We start from the raw sequence: 27,421 nt of genomic DNA on the forward strand, positions 1-27,421 counted from the left end.
ACACTCGGCTTTATCAACACACTGGCTTTATCAACACACTGGCTTTATCAACACACTGGCTTTGTCAACACACTGGCTTTATCAACACACTGGCTTTATCAACACTCGGCTTTATCAACACACTGGCTTTATCAACACACTGGCTTTATCAACACACTGGTTTTATCAACACACTGGCTTTATCAACACACTGGCTTCATCAACGCACTGGCTTTATCAACACAGTGGCTTTATCAACACACTGGCTTTATCAACACACTGGCTTTATCAACACACTGGCTTTATCAACACTCAGCTTTATCAACACACTGGCTTTGTCAAGACACTGGCTTTATCAACACACTGGCTTTATCAACACACTGGTTATATCAACACACTGGTTATATCAACACATTGGCTTTATCAACACACTGGCTTCATCAACACACTGGCTTTATCAACACACTGGTTTTATCAACACACTGGCTTTATCAACGCTCGCTTTAACAACACACTGGCTTTGTCAACACACTGGCTTTATCAACACACTGGCTTCATCAACAATGGCTTTATCAACACACTGGCTTTATCAACACACATGGCTTTATCAACACACTGGCTTTATCAACACACTGGCTTTATCAACACACTGGCTTTATCAACACTCGGCTTTATCAACACACTGGCTTTATCAACACAATGGCTTTATCAACACACTGGCTTCATCAACACACTGGCTTTATCAAGACACTGGCATTATCAACACACTGGCTTTATCAAGACACTGGCTTTATCAACACACTGGCTTTATCAACACACTGGCTTTATCAACACACTGGCTTCATCAACACATGGCTTTATCAACACACTGGCTTTATCAACACACATGGCTTTATCAACACACTGGCTTTATCAACACACTGGCTTTATCAACACATGGCTTCATCAACACACTGGCTTTATCAACACACTGGCTTAATCAACACATGGCTTAATCAACACATGGCTTTATCAACACATTGGCTTTATCAACACACTGGCTTCATCAACACACCGGCTTTATCAACACACTGCACACTGGCTTTATCAACACACTGGCTTTATCAATACTGTGGCTTTTATCAACACACTGGCTTTATCAACACACTGGCTTTATCAACACACTGGCTTTATCAACACACTGGTTATATCAACACACTGGTTATATCAACACATTGGCTTTATCAACACACTGGCTTCATCAACACACTGGCTTTATCAACACACTGGTTTTATCAACACACTGGCTTTATCAACGCTCGGCTTTATCAACACACTGGCTTTGTCAACACACTGGCTTTATCAAGACACTGGCTTTATCAACACACTGGCTTTATCAACACATTGGCTTTATCAACACACTGGCATTATCAACACACTGGCTTCATCAACACACTGGCTTCATCAACACACTGGCTTCATCAACACACACGCTTTATCAACACAATGCACACTGGCTTTATCAACACACTGGCTTTATCAACACACTGGCTTTTATCAATACAGTGGCTTTATCAACACACTGGCTTTATCAACACACTGGCTTTATCAACACACCGGCTTTATCAACACACTGGCTTCATCAACACACTGGCTTTATCGAGACACTGGCTTTATCAACACACTGGCGTTATCAACACACTGCCTTCATCAACACACTGGCTTTATCAACACTCTGGCTTTATCAACACACTGGCTTTATCAAACACACTGGCTTTATCAACACACTGGCTTTATCAACACACTGGCTTTATCAACACACTGGTTATATCAACACACTGGCTTCATCAACACACTGGCTTCATCAACACACTGGCTTTATCAACACACTGGTTTTATCAACACACTGGCTTTATCAACACTCTGCTTTATCAACACACTGGCTTTGTCAACACACTGGCTTTATCAACACACTGGCTTAATCAACACTTCGGCTTTATCAACACACTGGCTTTATCAAAACACTGGCTTTATCAACACACTGGTTTTATCAACACACTGGCTTTATCAACACACTGGCTTCATCAACGCACTGGCTTTATCAACACACTGGCTTTATCAACACACTGGCTTTATCAACACACTGGCTTTATCAACACACTGGCTTTATCAACACTCGGCTTTATCAACACACTGGCTTTGTCAAGACACTGGCTTTATCAACACACTGGCTTTATCAACACACTGGCTTTATCAACACTCGGCTTTATCAACACAATGGCTTTATCAACACACTGGCTTTATCAAGACACTGGCTTTATCCAAGAGACTGGCTTCATCAACACACTGACTTCATCAAGACACTGGCTTTATCAAGAGACTGGCATCATCAACACACTGACTTCATCAACACACTGGCTTTATCAACACTCGGCTTTATCAATACACTGGCTTCATCAACACACTGGCTTTATCAAGACACTGGCATTATCAACACACTGGCTTTATCAAGACACTGGCTTTATCAACACACTGGCTTTATCAACACACTGGCTTTATCAACACACTGGCTTTATCAACACACTGGCTTCATCAACACATGGCTTTATCAACACACTGGCTTTATCAACACACATGGCTTTATCAACACACTGGCTTTATCAACACACTGGCTTTATCAACACATGGCTTCATCAACACACTGGCTTTATCAACACACTGGCTTAATCAACACGGCTTAATCAACACATGGCTTTATCAACACATTGGCTTTATCAACACACTGGCTTCATCAACACACTGGCTTTATCAACACACTGCACACTGGCTTTATCAACACACTGGCTTTATCAATACTGTGGCTTTATCAACACACTGGCTTTATCAACACACTGGCTTTACCAACACACTGGCTTTATCAACACACTGGTTATATCAACACACTGGTTATATCAACACACTGGCTTTATCAACACACTGGCTTCATCAACACACTGGCTTTATCAACACACTGGTTTTATCAACACACTGGCTTTATCAACGCTCGGCTTTATCAACACACTGGCTTTGTCAACACACTGGCTTTATCAACACACTGGCTTTATCAACACTCGGCTTTATCAACACACTGGCTTTATCAACACACTGGCTTCATCAACGCACTGGCTTTATCAACACACTGGCTTTATCAACACACTGGCTTTATCAGAACACTGGCTTTATCAACACTCGGCTTTATCAACACACTGGCATTGTCAACACACTGGCTTTATCAACACACATGGCTTTATCAACACTCAGCTTTATCAACACACTGGCTTTATCAACACACTGGCTTTATCAAGAGACTGGCTTCATCAACACATTGACTTCATCAAGACACTGGCTTTATCAAGAGACTGGCTTCATCAACACACTGACTTCATCAACACACTGGCTTTATCAACACTCGGCTTTATCAACACACTGGCTTTATCAACACAATGGCTTTATCAACACACTGGCTTCATCAACACACTGGCTTTATCAAGACACTGGCTTTATCAACACACTGGCTTTATCAAGACACTGGCTTTATCAACACACTGGCTTTATCAACACACTGGCTTTATCAACACACTGGCTTTATCAACACACTGGCTTCATCAACACATGGCTTTATCAACACACTGGCTTTATCAACACACATGGCTTTATCAACACACTGGCTTTATCAACACACTGGCTTTATCAACACTCGGCTTTATCAACACACTGGCTTTATCAACACACTGGCTTTATCAACACACTGGCTTTGTCAACACACTGGCTTTATCAACACACTGGCTTTATCAACACTTTCGGCTTTATCAACACACTGGCTTTATCAACACACTGGCTTTATCAACACACTGGTTTTATCAACACACTGGCTTTATCAACACACTGGCTTCATCAACGCACTGGCTTTATCAACACAGTGGCTTTATCAACACACTGGCTTTATCAACACACTGGCTTTATCAACACACTGGCTTTATCAACACTCAGCTTTATCAACACACTGGCTTTGTCAAGACACTGGCTTTATCAACACACTGGCTTTATCAACACACTGGCTTTATCAACACTCGGCTTTATCAACACAATGGCTTTATCAACACACTGGCTTTATCAAGACACTGGCTTTATCAAGAGACTGGCTTCATCAACACACTGACTTCATCAAGACACTGGCTTTATCAAGAGACTGGCTTCATCAACACACTGACTTCATCAACACACTGGCTTTATCAACACTCGGCTTTATCAACACACTGGCTTTATCAACACAATGGCTTTATCAACACACTGGCTTCATCAACACACTGGCTTTATCAAGACACTGGCATTATCAACACACTGGCTTTATCAAGACACTGGCTTTATCAACACACTGGCTTTATCAACACACTGGCTTTATCAACACACTGGCTTTATCAACACACTGGCTTCATCAACACATGGCTTTATCAACACACTGGCTTTATCAACACACATGGCTTTATCAACACACTGGCTTTATCAACACACTGGCTTTATCAACACATGGCTTCATCAACACACTGGCTTTATCAACACACTGGCTTAATCAACACATGGCTTAATCAACACATGGCTTTATCAACACATTGGCTTTATCAACACACTGGCTTCATCAACACACTGGCTTTATCAACACACTGCACACTGGCTTTATCAACACACCGGCTTTATCAATACTGTGGCTTTATCAACACACTGGCTTTATCAACACACCGGCTTTATCAACACACTGGCTTTATCAACACACTGGTTATATCAACACACTGGTTATATCAACACATTGGCTTTATCAACACACTGGCTTCATCAACACACTGGCTTTATCAACACACTGGTTTTATCAACACACTGGCTTTATCAACGCTCGGCTTTATCAACACACTGGCTTTGTCAACACACTGGCTTTATCAACACACTGGCTTCATCAACACATGGCTTTATCAACACACTGGCTTTATCAACACACATGGCTTTATCAACACACTGGCTTTATCAACACACTGGCTTTATCAACACACTGGCTTTATCAACACATGGCTTAATCAACACATGGCTTTATCAACACATTGGCTTTATCAACACACTGGCTTCATCAACACACTCGCTTTATCAACACACTGCACACTGGCTTTATCAACACACTGGCTTTATCAATACTGTGGCTTTATCAACACACTGGCTTTATCAACACACTGGCTTTTTTCAACACACGGGCTTTATCAACACATGGCTTCATCAACACACTGGCTTCATCAACACACTGGCTTTATCAACACACTAGTTTTATCGACACACTGGCTTTATCAACACACTTGCTTTATCAACCCACTGGCTTTATCAACACACTGGCTTCATCAACACACTGGCTTCATCAACACACTGGCTTCATCAACACACTGGCTTTATCAACACACTGGCTTTATCAAGACACTGGCTTTATCAACACACTGGCTTTATCAACACAATGGCTTTATCAACACACTGGCTTCATCAACACATGGCTTTATCAACACACTGGCTTTATCAACACACATGGCTTTAACAACACACTGGCTTTATCAAGACATGGCTTCATCAACACACTGGCTTTATCAACACACTGGCTTAATCAACACATGGCTTAATCAACACATGGCTTTATCAACACATTGGCTTTATCAACACACTGACTTTATCAACACACTGGCTTCATCAACACACTGGCTTCATCAACACACTGGCTTCATCAACACACACGCTTTATCAACACAATGCACACTGGCTTTATCAACACACTGGCTTTATCAACACACTGGCGTTATCAATACAGTGGCTTTATCAACACACTGGCTTTATCAACACACTGGCTTTATCAACACACTGGCGTTATCAATACAGTGGCTTTATCAACACACTGGCTTTATCAACACACTGGCTTTATCAACACACTGGCTTTATCAACACATGGCTTCATCAACACACTGGCTTCATCAACACACTGGCTTCATCAACACACTAGTTTTATCAACACACTAGTTTTATCGACACACTGGCTTTATCAACACACTGGCTTTATCAACACACTGGCTTCATCAACACACTGGCTTCATCAACACACTGGCTTCATCAACACACTGGCTTCATCAACACACTCGCTTTATCAACACACTGCACACTGGCTTTATCAACACACTGGCTTTATCAATACTGTGGCTTTATCAACACACTGGCTTTATCAACACACTGGCTTTATCAACACACTGGCTTTATCAACACATGGCTTCATCAACACACTGGCTTCATCAACACACTGGCTTTATCAACACACTGGCTTTATCAATACTGTGGCTTTATCAACACACTTGCTTTATCAACCCACTGGCTTTATCAACACACTGGCTTCATCAACACACTGGCTTCATCACCACACTGGCTTCATCAACACACTGGCTTTATCAACACACTGGCTTTATCAACACACTGGCTTTATCAACACACTGGCTTTATCAACACACTGGCTTCATCAACACATGGCTTTATCAACACACTGGCTTTATCAACACACATGGCTTTATCAACACACTGGCTTTATCAACACACTGGCTTTATCAACACACTGGCTTTATCAACACTCGGCTTTATCAACACACTGGCTTTATCAACAAACTGGCTTTATCAACACACTGGTTTTATCAACACACTGGCTTTATCAACACACTGGCTTCATCAACGCACTGGCTTTATCAACACACTGGCTTTATCAACACACTGGCTTTATCAACACACTGGCTTTATCAACACTCGGCTTTATCAACACACTGGCTTTGTCAAGACACTGGCTTTATCAACACACTGGCTTTATCAACACACTGGCTTTATCAACACTCGGCTTTATCAACACAATGGCTTTATCAACACACTGGCTTTATCAAGACACTGGCTTTATCAAGAGACTGGCTTCATCAACACACTGACTTCATCAAGACACTGGCTTTATCAAGAGACTGGCTTCATCAACACACTGACTTCATCAACACACTGGCTTTATCAACACTCGGCTTTATCAACACACTGGCTTTATCAACACAATGGCTTTATCAACACACTGGCTTCATCAACACACTGGCTTTATCAAGACACTGGCATTATCAACACACTGGCTTTATCAACACACTGGTTTTATCAACACACTGGCTTTATCAACGCTCGGCTTTATCAACACACTGGCTTTGTCAACACACTGGCTTTATCAACACACTGGCTTTATCAACACTCGGCTTTATCAACACACTGGCTTTATCAACACACTGGCTTCATCAACGCACTGGCTTTATCAACACACTGGCTTTATCAACACACTGGCTTTATCAGAACACTGGCCTTATCAACACTCGGCTTTATCAACACACTGGCTTTGTCAACACACTGGATTTATCAACACACTGGCTTTATCAACACTCAGCTTTATCAACACACTGGCTTTATCAAGACACTGGCTTTATCAAGAGACTGGCTTCATCAACACACTGACTTCATCAACACACTGGCTTTATAAACACTCGGCTTTATCAACACACTGGCTTTATCAACACAATGGCTTTATCAACACACTGGCTTCATCAACACACTGGCTTTATCAAGACACTGGCTTTATCAACACACTGGCTTTATCAAGACACTGGCTTTATCAACACACTGGCTTTATCAACATACTGGCTTTATCAACACACTGGCTTTATCAACACACTGGCTTCATCAACACATGGCTTTATCAACACACTGGCTTTATCAACACACATGGCTTTATCAACACACTGGCTTTATCAACACACTGGCTTTATCAACACATGGCTTAATCAACACATGGCTTAATCAACACATGGCTTTATCAACACATTGGCTTTATCAACACACTGGCTTCATCAACACACTCGCTTTATCAACACACTGCACACTGGCTTTATCAACACACTGGCTTTATCAATACTGTGGCTTTATCAACACACTGGCTTTATCAACACACTGGCTTTATCAACACACTGGCTTTATCAACACATGGCTTCATCAACACACTGGCTTCATCAACACACTGGCTTTATCAACACACTAGTTTTATCGACACACTGGCTTTATCAACACACTTGCTTTATCAACACACTGGCTTCATCAACCCACTGGCTTCATCAACACACTGGCTTCATCAACACACTGGCTTCATCAACACACTGGCTTCATCAACACACTGGCTTTATCAAGACACTGGCTTTATCAACACACTGGCTTTATCAACACAATGGCTTTATCAACACACTGGCTTCATCAACACATGGGTTTATCAACACACTGGCTTTATCAACACACATGGCTTTATCAACACACTGGCTTTATCAAGACATGGCTTCATCAACACACTGGCTTTATCAACACACTGGCTTAATCAACACATGGCTTAATCAACACATGGCTTTATCAACACACTGGCTTTATCAACACACTGGCTTCATCAACACACTGGCTTCATCAACACACTGGCTTCATCAACACACACGCTTTATCAACACAATGCACACTGGCTTTATCAACACACTGGCTTTATCAACACACTGGCATTATCAATAAAGTGGCTTTATCAACACACTGGCTTTATCAACACACTGGCTTTATCAACACACTGGCTTTATCAACACATGGCTTCATCAACACACTGGCTTCATCAACACACTGGCTTCATCAACACACTAGTTTTATCAACACACTAGTTTTATCGACACACTGGCTTTATCAACACACTGGCTCTATCAACACACTGGCTTTATCAACACACTGGCTTCATCAACACACTGGCTTCATCAACACACTGGCTTCATCAACACACTGGCTTCATCAACACACTGGCTTCATCAACACACTGGCTTCATCAACACACTGGCTTCATCAACACACTCGCTTTATCAACACACTGCACACTGGCTTTATCAACACACTGGCTTTATCAATACTGTGGCTTTATCAACACACTGGCTTTATCAACACACTGGCTTTATCAACACACTGGCTTTATCAACACATGGCTTCATCAACACACTGGCTTCATCAACACACTGGCTTTATCAACACACTGGCTTTATCAATACTGTGGCTTTATCAACACACTGGCTTCATCAACACACTGGCTTTATCAACACACTGGCTTTATCAACACACTGGCTTTATCAACACACTGGCTTTATCAACACACTGGCATTATCAACACAATGGCTTCATCAACACATGGCTTTATCAACATATGGCTTTATCAACACACTGGCTTTATCAACATACTGGCTTTATCAACACACTGCACACTGGCTTTATCAACACACTGGCTTTATTAACACACTGGCTTCATCAACAAATGGCTTTATCAACATATGGCTTTATCAACACATGGCTTCATCAACACACTGGCTTTATCAACTCACTTGCTTTAGCAACACACTGGCTTCATCAACACACTGGCTTCATCAACACACTGGCTTTATCAACACAGTGGCTTTATCAACACATGGCTTCATCAACACACTGGCTTCATCAACAGACTGGCTTTATCAACACACTGGCTTTATCAACACACTGGCTTTACAACACATGACTTTATCAACACACTGGCTTCATCAACACATGGCTTTATCAACATATGGCTTTATCAACACATGGCTTCATCAACACACTGGCTTTATCAACACACTGGCTTTATCAACACAGTGGCTTTATCAACACATGGCTTCATCAACACACTGGCTTCATCAACAGACTGGCTTTATCAACACACTGGCTTTATCAACACACTGGCTTTACAACACATGACTTTATCAACACACTGGCTTCATCAACACATGGCTTTATCAACATATGGCTTTATCAACACATGGCTTCATCAACACACTGGCTTTATCAACACACTGGCTTCACCAACACATGGCTATATCAACATATGGCTTCATCAACACACTGGCTTTATCAACAAACTGGCTTTATCAACACACTGGCTTCATCAACACATGGCTTTATCAACACACTGGCTTCATCAACACACAGGGCTTTATCAACACACAGGGCTTTATCAACACACATGGCTTTATCAACACACTGGCTTCATCAACACACTGGCTTCATCAACACATGGCTTTATCAACACATGGCTTTATAAACACACTGGCTTTATCAACATACTGGCTTTATCAACACACTGCACACTGGCTTTATCAACACATTGGCTTTATCAACACACTGGCTTCATCAACACACTGGCTTTATCAACACACTGGCTTTATCAACACACTGGCTTTATCAACACATGGCTTTATCAACACATGGCTTCATCAACACACTGGCTTCATCAACACACTGGCTTCATCAAGACACTGGCTTTATCAACACACTGGCTTTATCAACACATGGCTTTATCAACACACTGGCGTTATCAACACAATGGCTTCATCAACACATGGCTTTATCAACATATGGCTTTATCAACACACTGGCTTTATCAACATACTGGCTTTATCAACACACTGCACACTGGCTTTATCAACACACTGGCTTTATCAACACACTGGCTTCATCAACACACTGGCTTCATCAACACACTGGCTTCATCAACACACTGGCTTCATCAACACACTGGCTTTATCAACACAATGGCTTCATCAACACACTGGCTTTATCAACACACTGGCTTTATCAACACACTGGCTTCATCAACACACTGGCTTCATCAACACATGGCTTTATCAACTCACTGGCTTTATCAACACACTGGCTTCATCAACACACTGGCTTCATCAACACACTGGCTTTATCAACACACTGGCTTTATCAACTCACTGGCTTCATCAACACACTGGCTTCATCAACACACTGGCTTTATCAACACACTGGCTTTATCAACACACTGGCTTTATCTACACAGTGGCTTTATCAACTCACTGGCTTCATCAACACACTGGCTTCATCAACACACTGGCTTTATCAACACACTGTCTTTATCAACACACTGGCTTTATCTACACAGTGGCTTCATGAACACACTGGCTTTATCAACACATGGCTTTATCAACACACTGGCTTTATCAACACACTGGCTTCACCAACACATGGCTATATCAACATATGGCTTCATCAACACACTGGCTTTATCAACAAACTGGCTTTATCAACACACTGGCTTTATTAACACATGGCTTTATCAACACATTGGCTTTATCAACACACTGGCTTCATCAACACATGGCTTTATCAACACACTGGCTTCATCAACACACAGGGCTTTATCAACACACAGGGCTTTATCAACACACATGGCTTTATCAACACACTGGCTTTATCAACACACTGGCTTCATCAACACATGGCTTTATCAACACATGGCTTTCTCAACACACTGGCTTTATCAACATACTGGCTTTATCAACACACTGCACACTGGCTTTATCAACACATTGGCTTTATCAACACACTGGCTTTATCAACACACTGGCTTTATCAACACACTGGCTTTATCAACACACTGGCTTTATCAACACATGGCTTTATCAACACATGGCTTCATCAACACACTGGCTTCATCAACACATGGCTATATCAACATATGGCTTTATCAACACACTGGCTTTATCAACACATGGCTTTATCAACACACTGGCGTTATCAACACAATGGCTTCATCAACACATGGCTTTATCAACATATGGCTTTATCAACACACTGGCTTTATCAACATACTGGCTTTATCAACACACTGCACACTGGCTTTATCAACACACTGGCTTCATCAACACACTGGCTTCATCAACACACTGGCTTCATCAACACACTGGCTTCATCAACACAATGGCTTCATCAACACACTGGCTTTATCAACACACTGGCTTTATCAACATACTGGCTTTATCAACACACTGCACACTGGCTTTAACAACACATTGGCTTTATCAACACACTGGCTTCATCAACACACTGGCTTTATCAACACACTGGCTTTATCAACACACTGGCTTTATCAACACACTGGCTTTATCAACACACTGGCATTATCAACACAATGGCTTCATCAACACTTGGCTTTATCAACATATGGCTTTATCAACACACTGGCTTTATCAACATACTGGCTTTATCAACACACTGCACACTGGCTTTATCAACACACTGGCATTATTAACACACTGGCTTCATCAACAAATGGCTTTATCAACATATGGCTTTATCAACACATGGCTTCATCAACACACTGGCTTTATCAACTCACTGGCTTTAGCAACACACTGGCTTCATCAACACACTGGCTTCATCAACACACTGGCTTTATCAACACACTGGCTTTATCAACACATGGCTTCATCAACACACTGGCTTCATCAACAGACTGGCTTTATCAACACACTGGCTTTATCAACACACTGGCTTTACAACACATGGCTTTATCAACACACTGGCTTCATCAACACATGGCTTTATCAACATATGGCTTTATCAACACATGGCTTCATCAACACACTGGCTTTATCAACACACTGGCTTCACCAACACATGGCTTTATCAACATATGGCTTTATCAACACACTGCACACTGGCTTTATCAACACATTGGCTTTATCAACACACTGGCTTTATCAACACACTGGCTTTATCAACACACTGGCTTTATCAACACACTGGCTTTATCAACACATGGCTTTATCAACACATGGCTTCATCAACACACTGGCTTCATCAACACACTGGCTTCATCAAGACACTGGCTTTATCAACACACTGGCTTTATCAACACATGGCTTTATCAACACACTGGCGTTATCAACACAATGGCTTCATCAACACACTGGCTTTATCAACACACTGGCTTTATCAACATACTGGCTTTATCAACACACTGCACACTGGCTTCATCAACACACTGGCTTCATCAACACACTGGCTTCATCAACACACTGGCTTCATCAACACACTGGCTTTATCAACACAATGGCTTCATCAACACACTGGCTTTATCAACACACTGGCTTCATCAACACACTGGCTTCATCAACACACTGGCTTCATCAACACACTGGCTTTATCAACACACTGGCTTTATCAACACACTGGCTTCATCAACACACTGGCTTCATCAACACACTGGCTTTATCAACACACTGGCTTTATCAACTCACTGGCTTCATCAACACACTGGCTTCATCAACACACTGGCTTTATCAACACACTGGCTTTATCAACACACTGGCTTTATCTACACAGTGGCTTTATCAACTCACTGGCTTCATCAACACACTGGCTTCATCAACACACTGGCTTTATCAACACACTGGCTTTATCAACACACTGGCTTTATCAACACACTGGCTTTATCTACACAGTGGCTTCATCAACACACTGGCTTTATCAACACACTGGCTTTGTCAACACACTGGTTTTATCAACACACTGGCTTTATCAACACACTGGCATTATCAACACAATGGCTTCATCAACACATGGCTTTATCAACATATGGCTTTATCAACACACTGGCTTTATCAACATACTGGCTTTATCAACACACTGCACACTGGCTTTATCAACACACTGGCTTTATTAACACACTGGCTTCATCAACAAATGGCTTTATCAACATATGGCTTTATCAACACATGGCTTCATCAACACACTGGCTTTATCAACTCACTGGCTTTAGCAACACACTGGCTTCATCAACACACTGGCTTCATCAACACACTGGCTTTATCAACACACTGGCTTTATCAACACATGGCTTCATCAACACACTGGCTTCATCAACAGACTGGCTTTATCAACACACTGGCTTTATCAACACACTGGCTTTACAACACATGGCTTTATCAACACACTGGCTTCATCAACACATGGCTTTATCAACATATGGCTTTATCAACACATGGCTTTATCAACACATGGCTTCATCAACACACTGGCTTTATCAACACACTGGCTTTATCAACACACTGGCTTCACCAACACATGGCTTTATCAACACACTGGCTTTATCAACACACTGGCTTCACCAACACATGGCTATATCAACATATGGCTTCATCAACACACTGGCTTTATCAACAAACTGGCTTTATCAACACACTGGCTTTATTAACACATGGCTTTATCAACACATTGGCTTTATCAACACACTGGCTTCATCAACACATGGCTTTATCAACACACTGGCTTCATCAACACACAGGGCTTTACCAACACACAGGGCTTTATCAACACACATGGCTTTATCAACACACTGGCTTTATCAACACACTGGCTTCATCAACACATGGCTTTATCAACACATGGCTTTATCAACACACTGGCTTTATCAACATACTGGCTTTATCAACACACTGCACACTGGCTTTATCAACACATTGGCTTTATCAACACACTGGCTTTATCAACACACTGGCTTTATCAACACACTGGCTTTATCAACACACTGGCTTTATCAACACATGGCTTTATCAACACATGGCTTCATCAACACACTGGCTTCATCAACACACTGGCTTCATCAAGACACTGGCTTTATCAACACACTGGCTTTATCAACACATGGCTTTATCAACACACTGGCGTTATCAACACAATGGCTTCATCAACACATGGCTTTATCAACATATGGCTTTATCAACACACTGGCTTTATCAACATACTGGCTTTATCAACACACTGGCTTTATCAACACACTGGCTTCATCAACACACTGGCTTCATCAACACACTGGCTTCATCAACACACTGGCTTCATCAACACAGTGGCTTTATCAACACAATGGCTTCATCAACACACTGGCTTTATCAACACACTGGCTTTATCAACACACTGGCTTCATCAACACACTGGTTTCATCAACACATGGCTTTATCAACTCACTGGCTTTATCAACACACTGGCTTCATCAACACACTGGCTTCATCAACACACTGGCTTTATCAACACACTGGCTTTATCAACTCACTGGCTTCATCAACACACTGGCTTCATCAACACACTGGCTTTATCAACACACTGGCTTTATCAACACACTGGCTTTATCTACACAGTGGCTTTATCAACTCACTGGCTTCATCAACACACTGGCTTCATCAACACACTGGCTTTATCAACACACTGGCTTTATCAACACACTGGCTTTATCTACACACTGGCTTCATCAACACACTGGCTTTATCAACACACTGGCTTTGTCAACACACTGGTTTTATCAACACACTGGCTTTATCAACACACTGGCTTCATCAACACACTGGCTTTATCAACACACTGGCTTTATCAACACATTAGCTTTATCAACACACTGGCTTTATCAACACACTGGCTTTATCAACACATTAGCTTTATCAACACACTGGCTTTATCAACACATGGCTTTATCAACTCACTGGCTTTATCAACACATGGCTTTATCAACTAAGCACTTATGTTGTTGTTTATTGTTGTTGTTTATTTCTTTCTCTGTGTCTACTCTAAAATCTTTATCAGAATTGGCATTGGTAACAGCTTGGTAACATCTTAGTAACAACTTGTCACAACCAACTTCACATGCTGTAATAACTCTAGAGATATAAACGGATGGACAATTAGGCCTGATGGAGGAGAGAATGAAGGAGAGAGTGGAGGAGAGAGTGGAGGAGAGAATGAAGGAGAGAATGGAGGAGAGAATGGAGGAGAGGATGGAGGAGAGAGTGGAGGAGAGAATGGGGGCGAGAGTGGAGGAGAGAGTGGAGGAGAGAGGGGAGGAGAGAATGGGGGAGAGTGGAGGAGAGAGTGGAGGAGAGAATGGAGGAGAGAATGAAGGAGAGAATGGAGGAGAGAATGAAGGAGAGAGTGGAGGAGAGAGTGGAGGAAAGAGTGGAGGAGAGAATGGGGGAGAGAGTGGAGGAGAATGGAGGAGAGAATGGAGGAGAGAATGGAGGAGAGAGTGGAGGAGAATTATCGAGAATTCTCTCTCTCTTTCAGTCTGTCTCTCACACACAGACCCCCCACCCCACCCCCCGGACAGTTAGATCTATGATCAGTTAGATCTATGATCTATGGTCAGTTAGATCTATGATCTATGGTCAGTCTGTTAAAACATAGAAAGCAATGGGATGTGGAGAAGGAGAAGGCTACTCACTGGCATGGCGTTGTTGAGCGTAGTGTTGTACACACAGGAGCGCATGGTGTACTCTGTCAGGCACCCTTCAAACAGCTGGAGAGACTCTGACACCTTGTCCTGGAAATCCTCCGCAGACTTATTAGTGATCCCAAAGTAGAGATAGTCGGAGTACAACCTGAGACAACAAACAACAATCAACAACATCATCAACAACAACAACAACAACACCAACACCACCAACACCATCAACAACAAGAACACCACCATCATCAACAACAATAACACCACCATCAACAACAATAACACCACCATCATCAACAACAATAACACCACCATCAACAACACCACCATCAACAACAATAACACCACCATCAACAACAATAACACCACCATCAACAACAATAACATCACCATCAACACCACCATCAACAATAACACCACCATCATCAACAACAATAACACCACCATCAACAACAATAACACCACCATCATCAACAACAATAACACCACCATCAACAACACCACCATCAACAACAATAACACCACCATCAACAACAATAACACCACCATCAACAACAATAACATCACCATCAACACCACCATCAACAATAACACCACCATCATCAACAACAATAACACCACCATCAACAACAATAACACCACCATCATCAACAACAATAACACCACCATCAACAACAATAACATCACCATCAACACCACCATCAACAATAACACCACCATCATCAACAATAACACCACCATCAACAACAACAACAACAAAGGCTGGGATTCAATCTAATCGCTGGTTGTTGACAATGCAGCTATTATTAAAGGGAATATTTAAAGGGATGGTAAATGCTGCAGATGTGTTGGCTCAATTGGAAATTGCCTTTAAAAGCCAGCGCCATATTGTCGACTATTCACGGTTGGATTGAATCCCGACCAAAGTCATTAGCATCTTATCGTCATCTCACAACTCTGGTACTATGAGAGACAACCTCTCCAAAGTACTGTAGTACTGTAGTACTGTAGCTGTAGTACTGTAGTACTGTAGCTGTAGTAATGTAGCTGTTGTACTGTAGCACTGTAGTACTGTAGCTGTACTACTGTAGTACTGTAACTGTAGTACTGTAGCTGTACTACCGTAGTACTGCAGCTGTAGTACTGTAGCTGTTGTACTGTAGCACTGTAATACTGTAGCTGTACTACTGTAGTACTGTAGCTGTAGTACTGTAGTACTGTAGCTTCAATGATTAAAACCCAAACAAACATGGCTTACAATCCGCGCCACCAAAACTCATGAGGTGCTTGGGTTTGTAAACACATTTAGTTCATTTAATTGAGCATGGCAATTCATACGGAACCCCCCCTCCCCCCCCCCTCGCCGCCGCCTTACACACACACACACACACACACACACACACACACACACACACACACACACACACACACACACACACACACACACACACACACACACACACACACACACACACACACACACTCCCTCTACCTTCACTTGGTTGCTGTGATTTGACAGACAAAACCAATTAAAGTGAGCCTGTTGAGACATCCAGACATCCACTGAAGTGAAACTCTGTTCAGTCAGAGCAGAGACAAACTAATGTTAATTTATAGAGGACGCTGCCAGGCGTTCAGCTGTTAGCTGAAACATAATTCCTCCTTCATAACAAACAACACGTCTCAATCTGAAATACCTCTGGAATGTAGTTTGCTTTGTGTGTGTGTGTGTGTGTGTGTGTGTGTGTGTGTGTGTGTGTGTGTGTGTGTGTGTGTGTGTGTGTGTGTGTGTGTGTGTGTTGTAATCTGTGCAGTGTGTTGGGCATCAACAGAGAGGTAGATGGACCAAAAGCTGGACCAAAGCTAGCTGACTTGGCCCCAGAGGGAGAGATGGAGAGAATGATGGAACGATGGAGAGAAAGAGGGAGGGGAGATACAGGGAGAGATGGAGACAGATAGACCCACCTCTCTACAGGGTCTCTGAGCATTACGATGAACCAAGCTTCATGCTGAAGGGTTAGTAGTAGTATTAACAGTAGTAGTAGTATTAATACTAGTAGTAGTAGTATTAATAGTAGTAGCAGTAGTAGTAGCAGTGGCAGTATTATTATTAGTAGTAGTATTGACGGTGGCAGTAGTAGTATTAATAGTAGTAGTAGTTGTAGTATTAATAGTAATAGTAGTAGCAGCAGTATTAATACTAGTGGTAGTAGTAGTAGTAGTAGCAATAGTAGTATTGATGGTAATAGTAGCAGTGGTAGTATTAATACTACTAGTAGTAGTAGTAGTATCGGTAGTAATAGTAGTGGTATTAATAGTAGCAGTATAATTAATAGTAGTAGTATTAATAGTAGTAGTAGTAGTATTAATAGTAGTAGTAGTAGTGGTAGTAGTATTACTACTAGCAGTATTAGTGGTAGTAGTAGCAGTAGTAGTAGCAGTGGTAGTATTATTATTAGTAATAGTATTGACGGTGGTAGTAGTAGCATTACTAGTAGTAGTAGTATTAGTAGTAATAGTAGTAGTAGCAGTATTAATACTAGTGGTAGTAGTAGTAGTAGTAGTATTAATAGCGGTAGTAGTAGAATTAATACTGGTAGTAGTAGTAGTAGTAGTAGTAGTAGTAGTAGTAATAGTAGCATTGATAGTAATTGTAGTAGTGGTAGTATTAATACTAGTAGCAGTAGTAGTAGTAGTAGTAGTAGTAATAGTAGTAATAGTATCGATAGTAATAGTAGTAGTAGTAGTAGTAGCAGTAGTATTAATAGTAGTAGTAGTAGTATTAATAGTAGTGGTAGTAGCAGTAGTGGTAGTATTAATAGTTGCGGTAGTATTAATAGGTGTGGGAGTATTAATAGTAGTGGTAGTAGTAGTAGTAGTAGTAGTAGTAGTATTAATAGTAGTAGCAGTAGTAGTGTTAATAGTAGTAGTATAATAAATGGCGGTAGTAGCAGTATTAATAGCAGTAGTAGTAGTAGTATTAGTATTAATGGTGGTAGTAGTAGTATTAACAGTAGTAGTAGTAGTAGTAGTAGTATTAATACTGGTAGCATAAGTCGCAGTGGTAGTAGTATTAATACTAGTAGTAGTAGTAGTAGTAGTAGTAGTAGTAGTAATAGTAGTAGTAGTAGTAATAGTATTATTATGAGTAGTAGTAGTAGTATTAATACGCGCAGTAGTAATGGTAGTAGTAGTAGTAGTATTAGTAGTAGTAGTAGTAGCATTAATACTTGTAGTAGTAGTATTAATAGTAGTAGTATTAATAGCAGTTGTAGTTGTAGTATTAATAGTGGTAGTTGTATTAATGGAGGTAGTAGTAGTATTAATAGTAGTAGTAGTATTGGTAGTAGAAGTAGTAGTAGTAGTATTGATAGTAGCAGTAGTAGTAGTAGTAGTAGTAGTATTAATAGTAGTAGTAGTATTAATAGTAGTAGTAGTATCAATGTGGTAGTAGTAGTATTAACAGTATTAATAGTAGTAGTATTAATAGTATTAATAGTGGTAGTAGTATTAGTATTATTAATAGTAGTAGTGGCAGTAGTAGTAGTAGTAGTAGTAGTAGTAGTAGTAGTATTAATAGTAGTAGTAGTAGTATTAATAGTATGAACAGTAGTAGTAGTAGTATTAATAGTATTAATAGTGGTAGTAGTATTAGTATTATTAATAGTAGTAGTGGCAGTAGTAGTAGTAGTAGTAGTAGTAGTAGTATTACTAGTAGTAGTAGTAGTATTAATGGTGGTATGAACAGTAGTGGTAGTAGTAGTAGTAGTATTAATAGTATTAATAGTAGTAGTAATATTAATAGTAGTGGTAGTAGTAGTATTAATATTATTAGTATTAGTATTAGTAGTAGTAGTAGTATTAATAGTAGTAGTAGTAGTTGTAGTAGTAGTATTAATAGTAGTAGTAGTAGTAGTAGTAGTAGTAGTAGTAGTAGTAGTAGTAGTAGTAGTAGTATTAGTAGTAGTAGTATTAATAGTTGCAGTAGTAGTAGTGGTGGCAGTAGTATTAGTAGTATTAATGGTGGTAGTAGTAGTATTAATAGTAGTAGTTACAGTACCTCTCTACAGGGTCTCTGAGCATGACGATGAACCTTGCGTCAGGCTGAAGGGTGTGGATAAAGTCCTGGATGAGGAAGGGTGGCTCCACCTCCGCCTCAGTCGAGTTGTCATAGAAATACGCCCAGGCATTGTTGTCCCACATGGTGGACGCACTGGCCTCTCCTGGAACACACATACACACACACACACACACACACACACACACACACACACACACACACACACACACACACACACACACACACACACACACACACACACACACACCGTTTACTTATTTGCATGAACAAGACAAAGGAAGTTACATGAATACAGTGTAAACAGTTGTAGAGGTATTTGCTGAAGAGGAGAGTGCTTCTATAAAAACCTCCTCCATTAGGACATTCGATAATTAATCACAGAAAAGCATTAATGACCCTTTTTTTATTTTATTTAACTAGGCAAGTCGGTTAAGAACAAATTCTTATTTTCAATGACGGCCTACCGGGGAACAGTGGGTTAACTGCCTTTATCAAGGGGCAGAACGACAGATTTTTTACCTTGTCAGCTCAGGGGATTCAATCTTTCGGTTACTAGTCCAACGCTCTAACCACTAGGCTACCTGCCCCCCCCTTCCCCCCCCTCTAACCACTAGGCTACCTGCCGCCCCCCCCCACCGCCCCCTCTAACCACTAGGCTACCTGCCGCCCCCCCTCTAACCACTAGGCTACCTGCCGCCCCCCGCCCCCTCTAACCACTAGGCTACCTGCCGCCCCCCACCGCCCCCCCGCCCCGTGCCCTAATGGCTAACAGGCATGGCTGGTCTGTTAGACAATGGGTCATAAACGGTCAGCTGAGAAGGTACACAGAGTTCATTAATATTAACAATTGACAATTGAAGGCTCGCTCATTCGGGAACAATTGCAATCAATATATATTTACGCTCATGTGTCGGGATCCTTGTTCGAGCGTCGTTCTGATGGAGAGTTCTCTCTCTCTCTCTCGGTTAGAATGGATCTTTCAAAGCGACATTCATTAATGTCGTTATAGAATGGATGTTTCGTTGGTCTTCGCGTTCGATGATATAATTTACTTAGCTGCAGACTAATAATTAATATCAAAGACTTGTTCTTATTCTGTCGGTCTCGATAGTCTAAAAGTTAACCACGTGGTGTAGTTCACTTTCAGTAGAGGAATTGGATGGTAAAACCTATTGGCCATGGAGTGGAGGCCTGGTCTGGAGAAATGTAAATCAGGGTATAGTTTTATAGTGACCATAGAACAGGCTTGTCAAATGACGCCTGGTCCTGTATGTGTCCCTTAGACTTGGTACAGAAATACAATTCTATCACATTAACATCAGTACATAGCATCTCAATGTATTACCAAAGCTTTATCCTTATTAATACATTCTATACAACCATGTGTATGCAAGTCTCAAGGCTGAGTCTATTATATAAACAGTTTTATGGTAATATGGCTATATTGTCTCTTCTGAGTATCACAAAATTGTACCAAGCGGACCAGTTCGTAGCTGGATTCTTCACCAATCTTCCATACCTTCTCCAGAACACACCTGTCGCTCGGTTCTCCAATTCTATCAGTTGGAAGAATTTCCTTTGTCTCTCTATGAAACATGTGTAAAAACTCCTCTTAGAGTTTTTACAACCCTTTCACACAGGGCCTGGGTTGGGGGGAAGGTAGGTTGGGGGATGGTACAAAGGGGAGGGATTCAACTGTCCTCCCTGTACCCAAAGAGGCCAACGTCATGACAATGTGCTGTCATTTAATACTGTAGCGTCCTCCTCCTCCTTCAATGTGCTGTCATTTAATACTGTAGCGTTCTCCTCCTCCAATGTGCTCTCATTTAATACTGTAGCATTCTCTTCCTCCTTCAATGTGCTGTCATTTAATACTGTAGCGTCCTCCTCCTCCTCCAATGTGCTGTCATTTAATACTGTAGTGTTCTCCTCCTTCAATGTGCTGTCATTTAATACTGTAGCGTTCTCCTCCTTCAATATGCTGTAATTTAATACTGTAGCGTTCTCCTTCTTCAATGTGCTGTCATTTAATACTGTAGTGTCCTCCTCCTTCAATGTGCTGTCATTTAATACTGTAGTGTTCTCCTCCTTCAATGTGCTGTCATTTAATACTGTAGTGTTCTCCTCCTCCTTCAATGTGCTGTCATTTAATACTGTCGTGTCCTCCTCCTTCAATGTGCTGTCATTTAATACTGTAGTGTTCTCCTCCTTCAATGTGCTGTCATTTAATACTGTAGTGTTCTCCTCCTCCTTCAATGTGCTGTCATTTAATACTGTAGTGTTCTCCTCCTCCTTCAATGTGCTGTCATTTAATACTGTACTGTTCTCCTCCTCCTTCAATGTGCTGTCATTTAATACTGTAGCGTTCTCCTCCTCCTTCAATGTGCTGTCATTTAATACTGTAGCGTTCTCCTCCTTCAATGTGCTGTCATTTAATACTGTAGCGTTCTCCTCCTTCAATGTGCTGTCATTTAATACTGTAGCGTTCTCCTCCTTCAATGTGCTGTCATTTAATACTGTAGCGTTCTCCTCCTTCAATGTGCTGTCATTTAATACTGTGGTGTCTGACATAATAGTGTGTGATATTTAGATGAACTGAAAGCAGTCAGAATGTACAAGCACATGAGAAGAATAGCAACAGTGGAAAACAATCCAAACAAGGTTATTAAAAAGAAGATTTAAATACAAATCTAGTGTTCTGAGCCTCCCGAGTGGTGCAGCGGTCTAAGGTACTGCATCGAAGAGCTTGAGGCATCACTACAGACCCGGGTTCGGTTCCAGGCTGTGTCACAGCAGTCTAAAGTACTGCATCGAAGAGCTTGAGGCGTCACTACAGACCCGGGTTCGGTTCCAGGCTGTGTCACAGCGGTCTAAGGTACTGCATCGAAGAGCTTGAGGCGTCACTACAGACCCGGGTTCGGTCCCAGGCTGTGTCACAGCGGTCTAAGGTACTGCATCGAAGTGCTTGAGGCGTCACTACAGACCCGGGTTCGGTCCCAGGCTGTGTCACAGTGGTCTAAGGTACTGCATCGAAGTGCTTGAGGTGTCACTACAGACCCGGTTCGGTTCCAGGCTGTGTCACAGCGGTCTAAGGTACTGCATCGAAGGAGGGAGGCATCTCCACCCCCAGAAGGATATCACTGTTGTGGTATAAAACAATGACCCCAATCACAGCACACTACAATCACAGGACACTACAATCACAGGACACTACAATCCAGCACTGGATTGGGTTGTCACTTGGGAAACCTGACAAAATGGCTGCATCATTAGGAAAGGGAAAATCTAAAAATGTGTCTTCTGCATTTAACCCAACCCCTATGAATCAGAGAGGTGTGGGGGGCTGCCTTAATCAACCTCCACAGGGGGTTCCTATTGTTGTGTTGGTATTAAAGGTGTTTTACCTATGATGGTGTTGTGTTAGTATTAAAGGTGTTTTACCTATGATGATGTTGTGTTGATATTAAAGGTGTTTCACCTATGATGGTGTTGTGTTAGTATTAAAGGTGTTTTACCTATGATGATGTTGTGTTGATATTAAAGGTGTTTCACCTATGATGGTGTTGTGTTGGTATTAAAGGTGTTTTACCTATGATGATGTTGTGTTGGTATTAAAGGTGTTTCACCTATGATGGTGTTGTGTTGATATTAAAGGTGTTTTACCTATGATGATGTTGTGTTGATATTAAAGGTGTTTCACCTATGATGATGTTGTGTTGATATTAAAGGTGTTTTACCTATGATGATGTTGTGTTGATATTAAAGGTGTTTTACCTATGATGGTGTTGTGTTGATATTAAAGGTGTTTTACCTATGATGGTGTTGTGTTGGTATTAAAGGTGTTTTACCTATTGTTGTGTTGATATTAAAGGTGTTTTACCTATGATGATGTTGTGTTGCTCTGGGGCTCCGGAGTGGGCGTTTCCCATCAGGTTGTCTTGAATCTGATAGGCTGCCAGGTCAAACAGATCCAAATAGTCTTCTACTGGGTAACGGTCATGGAATCCCTCACTCAGACGGATTATACCTGGAGGGAGGGAGGGGAGAGGGAGGGAGGGAGGGAGGAGAAAGGGGAGAGGGAGGGAGGAGAGAGGAGAGAGGAGAGGGAGGGAGGGAGGGAGGGAGGGAGGGAGGGAGGGAGGGAGGGAGGGAGGGAGGGAGGGAGGGAGGGAGGGAGGGAGGGAGGGAGGGAGGGAGGGAGGGAGGGAGGGAGAGAGAATGATAGACAAAGAATGATAGAGAGAGAGAAACAGAGAGAAACAGAAAAAAAAGAGAGGGAGAACGCAACGTTAGGAAAAGTCATTCATAGATACTAAAAGCGCTCAGCGGGTCTACAGTTTCAGTCCAAGTCAAAGCACTACCTGACAGGTTGAGCTTCATGTAAACCCACAGGATCAGCTTGATCTATACAGATACATCAGTCTGTTTCTAGTCAGAGTGAAGCAGAAATACCAGACTATAGCCTGAGACCAGGACCAGGTCCATCAGTCTGTTTCTAGTCAGAGTGAAACAGAAATACCAGACTATAGCCTGAGACCAGGACCAGGTCCATCAGTCTGTTTCTAGTCAGAGTGAAACAGAAATACCAGACTATAGCCTGAGACCAGGACCAGGACCAGGTCCATCAGTCTGTTTCTAGTCAGAGTGAAGCAGAAATACCAGACTATAGCCTGAGACCAGGACCAGGTCCATCAGTCTGTTTCTAGTCAGAGTGAAACAGAAATACCAGACTATAGCCTGAGAGCCCCATGACCAGGTGACATATTGTTTCACTGTTATCAGCAGACTGATATGATTATACACCTAGGGATGCGTTCCAAATGGAATCCTTTTCCCTAGGTAGTGCACTACTTTTGACAAGCACCTATTGGGAATAGGGTTTCATTTGAGGGATATACATACAGTATAACACTACAGTTAGTTTTCCCCAGGATTAGAGTCTGAGCTCAGAATTAGAGGCTTTCATACAGTATAACACTACAGTTAGTTTTCCCCCAGGATTAGAGGCTGAGCTCAGAATTAGAGGCTTTGTGGTTCGACAGCATAAACCACTACCCTATTACACAATAAACACCTTGAATGTATCATCTTCAGTGTCCCTGGCTAACAACGATGGTTTCCTGATGCTCGTTTGCAGTACACAGTCTCATTAGCAGGTTGACGTTATTGTCATGAGTCTTGTCATGAGCTATATCCACTAGATGGGCCAGATGCTAACACTAAAATGGCATTACATAGAGAGAGAGAGAGAGAGAGAGAGAGAGAGAGAGAGAGAGAGAGAGAGAGAGAGAGAGAGAGAGGTGGAGAGAGAGAGAGGAGAGAAGGAGAGAGAGAGGAGAGAGGAGAGAGAGGAGAGGGAGGGAGGGAGGGAGGGAGGGAGGGAGGGAGGGAGGGAGGGAGGGAGGGAGGGAGGGAGGGAGGGAGGGAGGGAGGGAGGGAGGTGGAGAGAGAGATAGAGAGAGAGAGGTGGAAAGAGAGAGAGAGAGAGAGAGAGAGGATGAGTATAACCCCTGTGCGAAAAAGCATATCGCCATTAGCATAACAAAATGTAATAATTTTAAAAAACATTTTTTTTTTCAAATTATATCGTTTTATAGATACACCTCTCCTGAATCGAACCACGTTGTCCGATTTCAAAAAGGCTTTACAGCAAAAGCAAAACATTAGATTATGTTAGCCATTTTCCAACCAACCACATGCATCACAAATAACCAAAAAACAGCTAAATGCAGCACTAACCTTTGACAATCTTCATCAGATGACACACCTAGGACATCATGTTACACAATACATGCATTCTTTTATTCGATAAAGTTCATATTTATATATAAAAACAGCATTTTACATCGGTGCGTAACGTTGACTAACTATTTTCCCTCAAATGCATCCGATGAAACAGAGCTACAATTTACTAAATTACTATTCGAAAACATTTTTAAAATGTAATATTGTCATTCTAAGATTTATAGATGAATATCTCTTGAAAGCACCTGTAATGCCAGATTTAAAAATAACTTTACTGGGTAATCACACTTTGCGATAAAAGGGGATGCGATACTCAGAACAATAGGCTAGCAATAGCAATAGGCTAGCCATCTTGGAACAATCGCATATCACATCTAGTCTTGTATACTATTGTCAATAATCCCTTACCTTTGGTTGTCTTCATCAGAAAGCACTTCCAGGATTCCCAGGTACACAACAAATGTATTTTCGTTCGGAAAAAATGACTCCTTTATGTTCCAAGAGCTTGTTCTTGTTAGCGCATCTGAAGGCTGATCCAAATGCTTCGTCGGCCACGGGACAGCCATTTCGAGAAAATGCATTTTTTCCCCATTTAGGTTCGTTCAAACATGTCAAACGTTGTATAACATAAATCTTCAGGGCGTTTTTCAACAAGAGAGCCAATAAGATTCGAGGGAGATGATTGCATTGTGTTTCTAAATGTTTCGAAAGGGGAGGGTAACCAGGGGCGCCGGCGTCATAATGGTGATGGCCCTCTCCGTGTGACCACGTTCCACAGCGTCTCATTCATTCAATTTTAACAGTAGAAGGCTCAAACCAATTTGTGAAGACTGGGGTCATCTAGTGGAAGCAATAGGAAGTGCTCAATGAACCATAGCTCACGGTGTGATTAATAGGCAACGTGATGAAGTTGAGTTCGCAATTCAGAATTCCACTTCCTGTTTCCATCTGTCTCGGGGTTTTGACTGCCATATGAGTTCTGTTATACTCACAGACACCATTCAAACAGTTTTAGAAACTTTAGGGTGTTTTCTATCCACAAGTATTAATTATATGCATATCCTAGCTTCTGAGTTTGAGTAGGAGGCCGTTTAAAATGGGCACGAATTGTTTTCAAAAATCGCTTTAGCGCCCCCTATCCTAGGGGAACGCCAAGAGGATAACTAAAGACCACAATATCTCAGAGTCCTGAACCAGACCACACAACACAGATGCAGAAACACACACAGGTTTGGAGCGTGAAAGGAACAACAGTTAAATACTCAACTACAACAAAAGGTTGGGTACAAATACAGTGAGGGAAAAAAGTATTTGATCCCCTGCTGATTTTGTACGTTTGCCCACTGACAAAGAAATGATCAGTCTATAATTTTAATGGTAGGTTTATTTGAACAGTGAGAGACAGAATAACAACAAAAAAATCCAGAAAA

General features: G+C 41.6%; 1 protein-coding gene across 1 annotated transcript in view; it reads right to left on the reverse strand.

Annotated features, from left to right (window-relative positions):
- LOC106562767 (carbohydrate sulfotransferase 15) overlaps positions 1 to 27,421 on the reverse strand; it is a 99,907-nt gene that overhangs the window by 41,777 nt on the left and 30,709 nt on the right. Inside the window, 3 exon segments of the mRNA XM_045687717.1 lie at positions 16,163 to 16,319; positions 20,226 to 20,388; positions 24,127 to 24,273. Of these exon segments, the coding sequence (XP_045543673.1) occupies positions 16,163 to 16,319; positions 20,226 to 20,388; positions 24,127 to 24,273 (467 nt within the window).

The sequence above is a fragment of the Salmo salar genome, chromosome ssa01, assembly GCF_905237065.1.
Source record: "Salmo salar chromosome ssa01, Ssal_v3.1, whole genome shotgun sequence".
Lineage (NCBI taxonomy): Eukaryota > Metazoa > Chordata > Actinopteri > Salmoniformes > Salmonidae > Salmo > Salmo salar.